We start from the raw sequence: 13565 nt of genomic DNA on the forward strand, positions 1-13565 counted from the left end.
GGGATGTCCCATAAGGATGATAAAACTGGTGTGAAATTTTCTATTCCTCCCACCTTGATTGCAGGTGATGTCTAGGTACCTAGCTCAGAAATGGATATCTCCATTTTCTGCTTAGATTGATCCTGTCAATCTCTCCATGCACAGTCCCCCCCTTCCGTATGACAAATGCACCACTGGACTGAAGTGACTACCACAACATCTTTCTCTTTGCTGTGTCGGAGGGTCTCAGACAGGGCAAAGCAGCAGGTTTGGAGTGGCTGTGCTCCAGGATGTCATGGAATGGTGTTTCAACAGACAACAGAGCTTTCAGAAATGAGCCAGGCTTTCCATTTCTACAGCTAGCCGGTTCATGCAGGTCCTGTATCAGAAATGTTAACAAGCCATTGGCTCAAACAAGCCATATCAGGAATATCTGTGATAAATAAGACATCATAAAAAGGAGACAGGTGAAAAAAACCCCTGCTAACTACGTCTAACACTTGTCTGTGTAATAATAATAATTAGCACTTGCATAGAGTTTTTCATCTTCAAAGCACTGCGGAGGCTAATTAAATAGCCCCTCAGCAATCATGGAAGGCAATTATTGGCTCTTTGTAGTTTTAGCCCCACACTACAGATGGGGAAACTGAGGAAACAGGAATATCAGTGTCTGTCCCAGTATGCTCCGTGTCTGCCCTCCAGACAGCCAGAGTAAGCGATGTAGAGTTCAACACCCTGACAGCTGAGGACCTGTTCTGCCCATCCATATAGCTGGGAGCTTGTTGCCTGAAGCAAACAACTGGAAAGAATGCAAAAGGGAAAGAAAATTATGCCTGGTTTGCTGGTGAAATAAAATAGAAAATGTCCCTACTCCCTCTGAAAAAAAAAAGTGTTCTGAGGTCAGCCAGGAATGATTCTGTCAATCTGAAGTGAAAAGTTTTGTTTCCTTTTCAAAATATTGCTGCCTGCCTCCTCAGGTCAGTTCTTAAAAAAAAAAGAAAATCTTGTTATGAAACATAGATTGCTGAAGTGTGATTGAGGAAATGACAAAAATGACAGCATCGGATTAAACTTAATGAGCGGGGGGCGGTTTGTTTGGTTTTTCATATATTTTGCAAGAAGGGGAAGAAGTGGGGGGAGCTTTTGACCAAAACTCCATTTTTTATTAAATCTACCACTTGTGTAAGATATTTTTGGATATCTGTAGCCCTCTCTTACGGATCTCAAGGTCACGCAGAGATGAAGGGAATCCCTGTCCCAAGGCAGGTCACATAGACCAGGACAGGGACTGAAAACAAGGGTTCCTAGGTCAGTGACTAGCATGGTCTCCAGTCATGCTGCTTTCTTCCTCCGTCTTGCAGGCATTAAGCCTTCTTCCCTTCCATTTTTCTCTCTTTCATCCTTCTGAACTATGCTAGCATTCCAAGGCCTTTGATGCATTGGGAAAAGGGGGATGGAAGGGCTTGTTTTCTGTTTGCCTACATGAGAAATGTTAACTGATACTGTCCTTATGACCACATGTCCTCTTCACATCCTTCCCTCACCAGGGATGCCCCTTCTTTGAGAGATACAGAGGAGTTTTTCTTCCCTTGGCTCCATCTTTAATGTTGTGCAGGGTAATTACTACAAGGACAGTGGGATCAGGGTGGATGTAGTCAAGACAGGGGCTCTGCCCAGTTATTGCCCACTCAACCATTGTTTATCTCCGCACCTTAGAGAATAACACTTTGCCCTTCTTTATATTTTCTTAGCTGATCTACCCTCTACCCGTCCTCTCACACAGTTACCTGATAGTGTGCCAGCGTGTTCAGTCTCTTCCAGTCATTCTCTATCTTGGTTGTGATGTCTTCATCCTGAAGGATCATCCTTGCCCCGCTTGCTTGCCGCCACTCTGCAAGAACAGGGACATTGAACTCTGCTGTGCAGCATCTCTAAGACAGGGGACAGAGCCCTGGTAATCGCTGTGCCCATAACCATGTGGTCACACATGCTGCATCCATGTAGCAGATTGCCAGTCATTGCCTTTACACTCTTTCAGATGCCTCCAACCAAGTACCACGTACGAATGCACAAATGTCCAGAGCCCTCTTTCCAGAGGTAAAGAGAAGACAGAAGAACCATTAAAAGTTCAGGAAGATGGTTCAGGAAATTATGCAAAAATCATAGCCATGTGGCAAAGTTCAGAGTCAAGTTCTAGGTTATCCAGACTGGTTTCTTTACCCTTGATAAACTGATGTTGCAATCACAAAACAACTTTTGCACAGGAAACACCCACCCCTTTAAAGAGTGACACCTATAGAGATCAGAACATAGGGCAGTTGCCTACAGAGGTGAGAGGTCCAAGGCTAGGGCACAGCAGCCCTCAGTAGTGAGCTTTATATGGATAAATAAAGCAATGACCAGAAAACTGTTGCTCCATTGGCAAAGCTGAACAGAGCAAAGCCTGGTGCTTTAGCAGTTATTCACAGTGCTTAACTCTTAGCTTAATCGCTGGCCCTATTCTTGCTCCAACGTGGCTGTTTCAAAGACCTTGCATATGTTAGCCATCACCATGGGACAGCAGCAAATGAATGTCACTTGTGTCAGGGATGGAAACGCATCCCTGGTCAGTCTGTCCTTTAGAGCATAGACACAGCTTTTATCAATACCTGAGATATGTCTAACTGCCACAGAGAGGGCTCCCCTGGGCAGAGCAACCTCTTGTTCAGCACAGCATCAGACCCGGTACAGGGCTCGGTTCATCTCCATTAGTGCTCACACAACACTTCTTGCTACTCAAATCCAGAAGCGATGGAGGGCAGGAAGCCCTTAGCTTTGGGAACAGTAGAAGCACCATGGGGAGAAGAGCCAGAGCCAGAACCACCCCCTTGTCTGTGGAGCATGTAATCCCTACCAGCCTTCAGCAGCGTGCCTGTGGGCAGAAGGGCGCCAGTTTCTGACCACATCCCATCCTCTAGCCTCCACCCTAAAATGATGAATGCTTCTCTCCTTCTGCAGCACTGGATCACCCCATCACTTCCCAGGGTACCACCTTTTGCTCAAATCCTGAAGGATGCTCCACGTGGAGGATTGTCACAGCTTTCCCTGCAGAGGACTCACAGACTTACCTGTAGGCAAGGAACACTCATGGCCAAAAGAAGACAAAAGAAGTATCACCTGGTGGCACCAGGGAAAGCTGTGGCTTAGCCACAGACAACCTGGACCATGCAAAGCTATTTTTTTGGTTGTCGTGTCTCAGTCACTGTGACCCAACCACATACAGTCCAGCCAGAGCCAAAGCAGAAAGTCTATTCATTTGCGGGAGTTAATTAAAATGAACCCTTGGATAAGGAGACATCACCTGCCACCCCTGCTTAGTTCTCTTAATATAAAAATGCAAGGACCGTTGCAAATTTCTTTTGGTTTCAGCAGTTTTCTTATCACATAATTAAAATGTATTGGGAAAGCCGCCCTTGCCTTTATTATTCATTTAAATTAGCAGGAAGAGGTCAGCTGCTGTGTTTATTGCTGGGTGTTACTTTGGCTGGAGATAGGCAGAGAGTAAGCAAAGGTTATGTTGGCTAAGCACTGATCCTGAACTGCCCTTCATCTACTCCAGCTCCTTAGATCCTCACCTACATTATCCTTTTGATGTCCGAGGGTGATGCTCTCTGTCCATTCCCAACTGGACTGGATTATTGGAAGATAACTGGTCCCAGGAATTTCTGGGAAGAGCACCAAATGCTGACGTTTGGGCTGGGCTGGGAAACAGTGCTCTTATGAAGCGCCCCACAGAGTGCCAAAGCCACTTCTACTGTCACAGAATGTGTCCCTTATGGGCCTTCCTCATGGCCTCTTGCGGACGGTGTCTCTGACATCTCTCCTTCAGGGATCTGCATATTACTAAGGTCTTCCTCTCTTCTGGCTCATCTTTGGGGAGGGACACACACTCATGCAGTGTTTCAGGAGGGATGCGCAGGTTCTTAGTGTTGCACTTGGCTCTGACATGAAGGGCAAACCCAGCTTTCCTCGTTCCGTGCTTTATTCGCATTCAAGGGCTGGACAGGGTCCTGAGAGCAGCAGATGTCCCTCTGCCCCAGGGGAGCTGGGGACATCAGGGGATGTCCCCTCAAGCCCTTTGTGCTCCTGCACAGACACAGGGGGTTACCAAGCCCTTCTCCTTGGAGTTCCGCCAGAAAGGACCTTGTGAGGAAGAGGAAGGGACAGTCTGACTCCCCACAAGACCCGCTCCTGAGCAAGAGAGGGGGAAAAGTCTGTGCCGGGCAGGTTCAGAGCATCTGGCTTCAGTTTTGCAGCCCATTTGCCCTGACTAAATACAAATCACTTAATCATGCATTTGAGCAACGACAGGGAAAGGTGCCCCAGTCGTGATGCCCAAACCCTTCCTAGTTTCACAGGAGCACTGCACGCTTCCCTTCTCCACGAGCACCAGCTGAGGTGGTCACACACTGATCTGCAAGGGAACGGGAAGGGAGGGTGCAAAGGAGGAAAAGGTGACCCTGACATCCATATTCACAGCACTAAGTGAAAACTGTTAGCTTTGTCCTCGCTGGCAGCACCCTGTCCCCTCTCTCATCAGATCTGCGCACTCCTCTGCGAGCCAGCACAAAGGAGGGACATACTCCAGTCCAATTTGTTACACTTCCACCTTCCGCTGAGAGGGAGGGAGAGAGGGAGGGAGGTAAAAAAATCCCATTATCTTTATCAAGCCTTCCAATCAGGAGCAGCGGTAAATGCAAACTCAGGAGACAGCTGCTGTGAAGCCTTTATATTTCATTCAGCAGATAGTGTATCTTTTTATTGCACACAGGAATTACTTCTTCTTTTTTTCTTTTTTTTCTTCTTTTTTTTTTTTTTTTTTTTAGGAAACAACCTTTCTGTTAAACTTGACTGGGAAAAAAGAAATTCCAGGGGCCTTTGACAAAAAGGTGCTTCTTTGAGCTATAGCAATGCCTGGCTTGGGAATGACTCTATGGGGGGATGAGAGATGGGGAGGCGTCCTCCTGCACCTCAAATCCTATAGAAAATGTTACACCTCCTTTGCGCCTTCTCTCTGATCTGGGTCACCCTGAAGATGCCATCGAACAATGGAGAAAAGTGCAGCAGGGAGAATATTTTTCAGGGGCAATTGAAACACCCAGGTGGATGGAAGACCTGCCAGCTCACTCCAAGTGCCTTCATTTGAGCTAGTCATCGCCAGTTACACCATCCTTTACAGGCACCTCTAGGTCATGATGCACACAGTCCATTTCAGGCAACTGCTCATGACTCACACAATGCTTCCCCCCCTTTTCCTAAAGACCCTAAGTCTCCCATGAAGGGCTGCGAAATGGTTTGTAGCTGACTCTGCACAGCAATGGCACATGGAACAAAGGCATGTGGCTTACCTAAGCCTGATGCCTATTTCATGATCACTTGTGCTCATGAAAGATTAGTCTGAAGAGCTGGGGGGGCTGCTTTCAGTCCTATGAGTATTTTTTCTCTTCCCAATAATTTCCACGTGAGAGACAAATTGGCATAGGAAATAGGAGGATAAACTTTGTCTGTATGCTATGGGTACCAGTACAACCAGGTTGGTAGGAAACAAAAAAGGGTAAATGTCCAGTACGTGTTGACCTCTAGGGAGAGAGGAGAAGCTCCGCTCTGCTTCTGGGGTGGAGAAAGGACCACCATGGTTGGGAAAAAAAAGTTCATATCAGAACGTATAGATGGAAGATACCTGGGAAATATTCCATCCTGTGTATGCAAGTCACCTGCCTTACTATAAGTAAACTACAGTTAGACCCAGTCTAAATGGCTCCCGAAGGTTGAACCCCTCGCCCCAGTACGACACCATCGATAAGGCAGTGAAAGCTTGCCCAGCCATGGTCCCCAATGAGCCTCAGACAGCATCGAGTGCAAGACAGCCAACCTTGCAGCTCCCGTCGCCGCAGCAGTCCATTTCAAAAAGCAACTGAAACACAGGGAAGAATGAATGCCTCAGTGCGGAGCCAAATTCCTGTTTTGTGATCCTTGCAACCTAATGCTTTCCCAAAGACGGGGTATTTCATTTTTTGCGAGGGCTTTAAAAAATAATAACAAAAATAGCCACTGCATAAAGAAGCCTTTACTCAGAGGGCTGCAATTTGGGTTTTGGACTAAAATGTAACCTCAGGGTGTCCAAAATAAGTGCTTTCAGCTGACAACCCCCTCCATGAGTTGTCTGGGTAACTGCAAAACATTATGACATTTGCGACACATACAAGTCACTCTGCCTGCAGCTACCCTGCATTTAACAACTCAAAATAACTCATTAGCTTGTTTGCTTTCTTCCATGTGAGCGATCTGGCCTTAGTATGGACAGAAAGCCCAGAAAATTGTAATGGTAATAGAAAATGGTGTTGCTGTTTAGAAAACAGTCGATTCAAAGCCAGATTATAGTCATCTGCTCTGACCTACTGTTTAGCATGGACTGGCATTGCCGATCCAGCTGTCTTTGCAATTCTGAGCATTCAGCCTGGGGTAGGTTGATCCTGCCTGATCCTCTGTGAAGCTTTCTAATGGCCAGCAGTGTTTTCTGCTCTCCCCTTGCTGCCTTCACTGTCACCGAAGGATGCCAGGTGCCAACAAACATCTTTTCCTGCAAAGAGGCTGGGCTGGAGCTGTGGCTCGACATCATGCATATCCTCTTGTTCCTGCTTCACCTGTGCCAGCCCTGCTCCTCCCACCTTGTTAGCTGCTGTGCTAAAGGAGCCTGCAACTACATTGCTGCTGGCAAAACTCCTCTACTAGATTAGGGGATTTTCTGTTTTGTTTTGTTGGGTTTTTTTTTCCCCAACAGCATCATCAATGCTACTGGCCAAACAGCTGCTCATTAAGCAGTCTCCTGTCAGTACGGACAAGTCTGTCCTCTGAGGGGTGCACATGCTCATAAGTACTTTCTGGAACTTGCTGGTCCTAAGCACCACTCAGCAGGTCAATATTTCTTACAACAGCAATAGCCCTGGATGCAAAATTGTCAGGCTCCACCTGGGACCCCGCACACACACACTTCTGTATCTGTCAGTTGTCAGCGCTGCAGTAAAACCTGTGGACTGCAATTTATCCCTTGCGTTTGCAACACGCGGGTAGAATTCCCGCCTCCCAGTACGGATGCATCATTCATCCTCACAGCAGAACGAACTACTTTCCACTCATACGCTGTCTGAAATCCAAATATAATGGGCTCTGTGGCCACCGTCCAGCATCGGATAGGTAGAGAGATCTCACTGCAGACACCACTCCTCTGGTCTACTGTGCCCTGGCACCCTGCCCTATCTGCTCTCATGCTCACCCTAGCACTCACCATTTCCCTGCTGACTCACAGCAGCTCCAAAATCGTCTTGGGTCCTTTCTTGATGATGCATACAATCTGTTCTTTATCGCTGCTGGTTTTGGCAGCTTGTTTCATTATTATAACTGCCTTTCATGAGCAGGAATCTTGCTGCAATTTCTGTCAGGAATCCCCTCCTCCTCTACACATACGCACACACATCTAGACACTTAACTTTAATCCCTGACCTCTCATTCCCGCCTCTATTATTGCTGTGAATTTTTTCTTGGCATCGGTCCATTCCTTCTCCTTTTGGTTCTTCTTCTACTTTGCTGGGTTTTATAGACTCCATCATTTTCCACTCAAGTCTCTTTCACTGAAGGTCACTGAGGGCAAACTCTGGCAGATACAGCCACAATACAGTCCCCAGCTCCCTACCAGACAGCTCAGCAATGCCCTGAGCAGATTTTTCTACATCCTTTCATAGTAACCTCCCAGTGTAGTATCACATCTGCCTCTGAACCCCAGCTTCATGCACCTCATTCCTCCCAGCACCCGTGTTCCTGGTTTTGGGCAGAAATAGATTTTGGCGTCAGAGGCAGCCCTGTACACCCTGGGATGTACAACTCCCTGTGTGCCCCATCGATCAAGAGTGCAACTGCCTAGAAATGCAGGTGAAGCTGGCGCAGCTCTTCCCACCCTCCAAGCAGAGCAATGCATGAAGGAGCAAAACACCAAGAAAAAAAAAAAGCATGAATTCATAAACAGAAGGACTAATCTTTCCTTAAGACCTCCTAGTCATCTGCAGAAAGGAAACTTCAGAGCAGCAGCTCCCAGCCCTGCTGGTGGTGGTGGGGTGCTGTAAGGAGAGGGGAGCAGTCAGGGGTGAGATGGATGCAGCCCACTGAACAGAGGATATTTCATCCCCTTTCTTCTGCCTGCACAATGAGTAATTAATACTGCTTGTGCTGTAACTATCTCAGCAAGAAGATATATATATAATCCAAACCCTCACTATTCAGAGGAGAGCTAGGAATAAATCTCTGCAGCCTGAACACTGCTGACAACAACACCCTGGGCATTCGGTGCTCTTTTTCCAGGAGTCTTCAGCAGGACAGAGAGAATAGCCCCAGTCATGCCTTTTCCATACCCTGTCCAAGCCGAATTCTGTGGGCAGAGAAGCAGGATGGCTACTGGTCTTTTTAAGTCCTCAAGGCCAAAGATTTCATAATCCAGGAGCATATGCATCAGTTTAATCACTCTTTTCTGCCCTCTCACCATTGCTGCTGCTCTGCCTTGCAGAAGCGCTGCAAGTACACCCAGTCTGGAGACGTGGCACTTACCCCAACAGTGTCTAGATTGAATTTGGCTGATTCCCATCTCCCCTCTCCCGCCTGCCCGGGGACAATCAGGGCCTGCTGTGGACTCACATACCCAAGTCCATATCAGCAGCTTTAGGTCGGTGGGAGCAGGGGACGTTCTTGAAGATGGCATCGAGGATTTTCTCCTTGACCTGCGTGATGGTGTCACAGTTCAGAATCTTCACCGGGATCTCGGGGCTGTTCACGTTGTCGGGGTTCACACAGCTCAGGACCTGAGAGAGAGGCAGTGAGAGCCACCACATGTTTCACAGCAGCACGAGTACTCTGTGGCCACCCTTCTGCAGCCACCTCCTTGTAGGTCCCTGCCTTCTACAAGCCAGAGGGATACCTAGGGTGCAATTAGGGGAAAAATGTGTCCCAAGAGTATTCCCTCCTTTGAGAGGGCACAGAGATCTGGTTTCACACAGGGAGATTGCAGGCATCCATGCCTATGCTGCTTTCAACCCCTACCACTGTCTGTGCCCAGAAATTAAAGGTAATTTAGGATTTGGCTCTCAGCTAAGTGCTGTGGGCTCCCAGATGTTGCAGTCAGTGACTTGGGGCTGATGTGAAGGTTTTTCTGAACTTGTGTCTCGTGCCACCTGTCTCTGTGAGGTGAAACTACTATACCTGTGGGAACATCCCCTTAGATTTGAGCTTCATCTCCTTGGCATGTTCACTATAGTTACTAACAGACAGCTCACGAATACCAGCTCAGGTTCTGGTGCTTTCAGGAAAAATGACATTCACCTAAATGGTACCAGGCAATGGCCATTGACACATTTGTTTCATAGAAACAGTTGAAACTCATAGAAAAAATTAAAAATGCAATCAGGCCTGACCCTGGTGGGAGCTGAACTAATATCCAAAGGGTTCTCCAGGGATTTCCTTGGCCTCTAACCCATTCCCTGCTCCCTAGAGAGCTGGCAAGGTGGCTGAATTCAGTAGCAGCCTTGCATTGCCACCTGACTTTGACAATTCAGGTAAAAGTGTTCTTCAGCGCCTCAGAGTTAAGTTTGTCCGTCTGCACAGCCACGGATGACCCAAGACGCTTCTCAGAAAAATGTTATCAATTTGAAATGCAGGGCTTCTTACAAAAAGGAACACAAAACAACAACTTCTGCTTTCACATAGAGAACAAGAAAATTGACCCAACTAGAGAGGCCTCTGATTTCCCAGGAGAATATAATTTTCACCAAAGACTCTGCCCAAGAGTAAATGCAAAGCATATGTGGTTGGGAGGGAGGGAGGAATGCCTTAAACACACACAGAGAGTGTTTAACAGCAATCTGCCCGCTAACTCTTGGCCATGTCTATGTCGAGCATTATTCTCTCTCCTGGCTACAGGAGTGTGAAGTCTATAAACTTTTATAAACTCAGCACACCTTTGCACTTGGAAGGCATGTTCAGTGATGCTCCTGGCTATATACGGTCATTAAATGTTCCTGTGCCGCTTTTACAAGTGCAGACATGTTAGGTTGATTCCTTAGTCAAATTCTACTTTGGCTGTAAATTCTCTTCTGTAGTACGCAATAGGTACTGGACTCTCCATTGCTTTCCATCTTAACATACTGAGATGCAGTGGGATCACAAAGTGGCTTGAAACTGGGTGAAATCATATCGGTATAATTATATATTGGCTCACCAGGCTCCCTTTGGTGCTGTTATGCTCAGCTAAGAGGGACTTGTGAAGACATTGCTTACAAAAAGCTCTGTGATCTTTCTGGATGAAAGGGGAGATGTAAATATGAGATATTGATTAGATCATAATGCTATTATTTATATGTCACTTCCAGCAGTATTGAAGAAGCATCAATTCAGATAATAATAACAACAGCACAGATTTACAGTTCTGGGGCATCTTTCATCTCAAAGGATCACAGAACTATACATAAAAAGCACTGTTGAAATGTATCCAGTGTTGAGCTTATTAGTTGCCCCCCTCCCATTACACGTCTGTAGGGAAATGAAGCAGTGATGGCGGGCTAGGACAGCTCTTCTGAGAGTGCTGTGGTTCTGGAGACCAAGTTACTCTGCAGGTCTCTCCCAGTGGTCTGAGCTCAGCTGAGGCAAACTGAGCTGATGCCAGCCAGAGCAAGCTGTGTGGTGTGATTCCTCTCTGATGCCAACACCTGGGGTAGTACCTGCAAACCCCTGAACTCTGGTGTGCTCATTTCAGTGACAGCCAATAGGGTCCTTTCAACATTTTAGAGAATTCAAGCATTGCTTATAGAAACCAACACCCATCCCAGAGCACAGTGGCTTTGACATACATGCCCCAGGCTTTGCATCAGCTCTCAGTTGGTGTTCTCTTGTGGGGAGACTCTCAGTACAAAGACTTCAGGACATTATCAGGCTACACCTCTGTATTTTACACACTAAACGGCTCTTCTTTGGAGATTGTCAAACGCCTTATAGAAGTATCCTTACTCCACAGACTGAAAATCTCAGCTCCCCACCCAACAGACTGAAGCTCCTAATCATAAGGTGTTTGCAATAGAGAGATTCCTTTGACTTCTGTGGGAATCCTCCCAAAGGTTTCCTCTGTTTTCCCCCCAGCTTTCTACAGATTGTCCCTGGTAGGAAGTGACCAGGACAAAAAATATCTAAGCATTGGCTTTATCCATTTAGCAGAATTCAGACTCTCTAATCTTACTGGAAGAGTAAGGTTTGCCCTAGGCTTCACCCAAGGCTGCCCTCACAACAACCATTGTAAGACAGAGAAGTAACGCCATTGCTCCTTCAGTGCTGCTCAGAGCTATGTCAACACAATCTTCAATGTCAACTGGTGGGGAAGAGACCCCTGAGATGGCCTGCGTTGTATTCCTGCATGGTGAGTCAGTCTGAGGGAAGCTTTGTGCTTCTGGCCTGGATGCATTCACTGCTACTGCTCCACCACCCACTACCAGGCTTTGAGCCCTGTGAGGCAGAGCTAGCGAGGTGGATGAAGGGGAGAGGAGACTTCAGTGTCGCTCAAGGAGATGCTGAATGTTTTGCCGCTGAGAGGACGTCAGCACTTGGCACCACTGTTCTGTCATGCGTTGAGGTCTGTGTCGGCGTAGCATAAAGGCGATGACAGTTGTGGGGTAACACGGAAAGGTATGGGACTGGGAGCAAGCGGAGTAGTAATCTCGGAGCCCTGACTGTGTATGACCCTGGGGCATGTCATCTTACTGGATTTGTGTTTATTAACCTTTTTCTACATCCTTGGGCTCTTTCTGTCTTCCAGCCCGTCCTGCCGTGAGCTGTCTCTAAGTGTACGTATACACGCAATGCTTAGCACAGCTAAGCCTTGATCTCCACTATGGATTACTGGCTTTTAATTAATAAAGGCACAGCTTGTGATTACTCATATGGGGACTCTGGCTCCGAGTTCTCTGCATTATTTGAGTGGTCTGCCCTGAGACCACTACAGTTTCTGTCCCAGGGACAGACATCTTTCTCTCCTTTTTAGTCCGGGCTACGGAAGGTCCAAGGGAGTTAGCACTTAGCAAGGCTTGACAGTGAGCAAGGAGGAGAAAGAACCCCGGAAAGGTCAAGCATGGGAGAGCCACCTTATATCTCCACAGTAGCTTCCTCCCTGCCACCAAAATTCCCTGAAAAGCCTTCACCAAAGGCAGCACAAAGCATCTTTAGTCATCTGGAATATGTCGTCAGGAGAGATGATCCGATTAGGCTCTCAGCAGTGGAGCCATCAAGGTGTGCAGGGAGCACACAGAACATGCCACTGCTCAAGATGTACTGAGCAGCTCCTGCTTACCATCCCCAAGCACTAATTAGCCATTACTCTTGATGGCTTCTAACACACATCAAGGTCTTTGCTCCCCTGTATTATTTGTGTCAGCAGAAATGAAGCTCATGCAGGAGGTGGATGATCTTTCATCTCCCAGTGACAGTAGAGCAGTGGCAATAGGGAGTGAGGTTTTTGCAGCTGCACTCTGGTTTGGTGAATGGTTAAAAAATCATGGGTTCTGTCAAAGGCAGATGGCAGTTAGCAAGGATGAGATCTTCCTGGCTCTCATAGATGGAATAAACTAACTGGGTTTTTAATGCCACTGCAGCCCTGAGGTGATGAGCACTGACAGATAGCAAAGACACAAGAGGGTGTTTGTGGCCAGCAGGTGAAAAGAGGTTCTCCTCCCCCTCTGCTCTGCCCCAGTGAGACCGTATTTGGAGTGCTGTGTCCAGTTCTGGGCCCCCCAGTTCAAGAAGGGCAGGGAACTGCTGGAGCAAGGCCAGCGCAGAGCTGCCAAGGTGATCAGGGGCTGGAGCATCTCCCTTGGGAGGAAAGGCTGAGAGACCTGGGCTTGTTCAGCCTGGAGAAGAGAAGGCTGAGGGGGGATCTCATCAGTGCTTATAAATACCTGAAGAGCGGGTGTCAGGAGGATGGGGCTGGGCTCTTTTCAGCGGTGCCCAACGCCAGGCCAAGGGGCAACGGGCACAAGCTGGAACACGGGAAGTTCCCCCTGAACATGAGGCCAAACCCCTTTGCTGTGCGGGTGCCAGAGCAGGGGCACAGGCTGCCCAGAGAGGCTGTGGGGTCCCTTCCCTGGAGACATTCACCCCCTGCCTGGACGCGGCCCTGTGCCCCTGCTCTGGGTGTGCCTGCTCCAGCAGGGGGTGGGACGGGGTGAGCTCCAGAGGTCCCTGCTAACCCCCACCATTCCATGATTCTGTGTTTCTCCGGGGAGAAGTAAGGAGAAGACCTGCTGTTTAGCTGTGATGCATTTATTCTAGCAAATCACATCTGTAACTTGCTTAGTTTCTCCTGGACTGAAAAAAACCTTGTAAGTACAGAAATTGTTATAGACTGCAAAGACCCTAGGCTGCTGAGGGCTGCTTCCTTGGAGAACAGACAGCAAACTGGAGCTATCTGATTTGGAGAGAAATCAGGCTGAAACAGTCTAAATTTAGTGAATGAGGTGTGTATTGTA

General features: G+C 47.7%; 1 protein-coding gene across 4 annotated transcripts in view; it reads right to left on the reverse strand.

Moving 5' to 3' along the window:
- PLXNA4 (plexin A4) overlaps positions 1 to 13565 on the reverse strand; it is a 460615-nt gene that overhangs the window by 27650 nt on the left and 419400 nt on the right. For all 4 annotated transcript variants that reach the window (XM_075081683.1, XM_075081685.1, XM_075081687.1 and 1 more), the window contains 2 exons: positions 8705 to 8864; positions 1767 to 1870 (listed from right to left, as the gene is read on the reverse strand). In XM_075081683.1, the coding sequence (XP_074937784.1) occupies positions 1767 to 1870; positions 8705 to 8864 (264 nt within the window). The remainder of the gene's footprint in view (positions 1 to 1766; positions 1871 to 8704; positions 8865 to 13565) is intronic.

The sequence above is a fragment of the Phalacrocorax aristotelis genome, chromosome 1 (assembly GCF_949628215.1).
Source record: "Phalacrocorax aristotelis chromosome 1, bGulAri2.1, whole genome shotgun sequence".
Classification (NCBI taxonomy): Eukaryota; Metazoa; Chordata; class Aves; order Suliformes; family Phalacrocoracidae; genus Phalacrocorax; species Phalacrocorax aristotelis.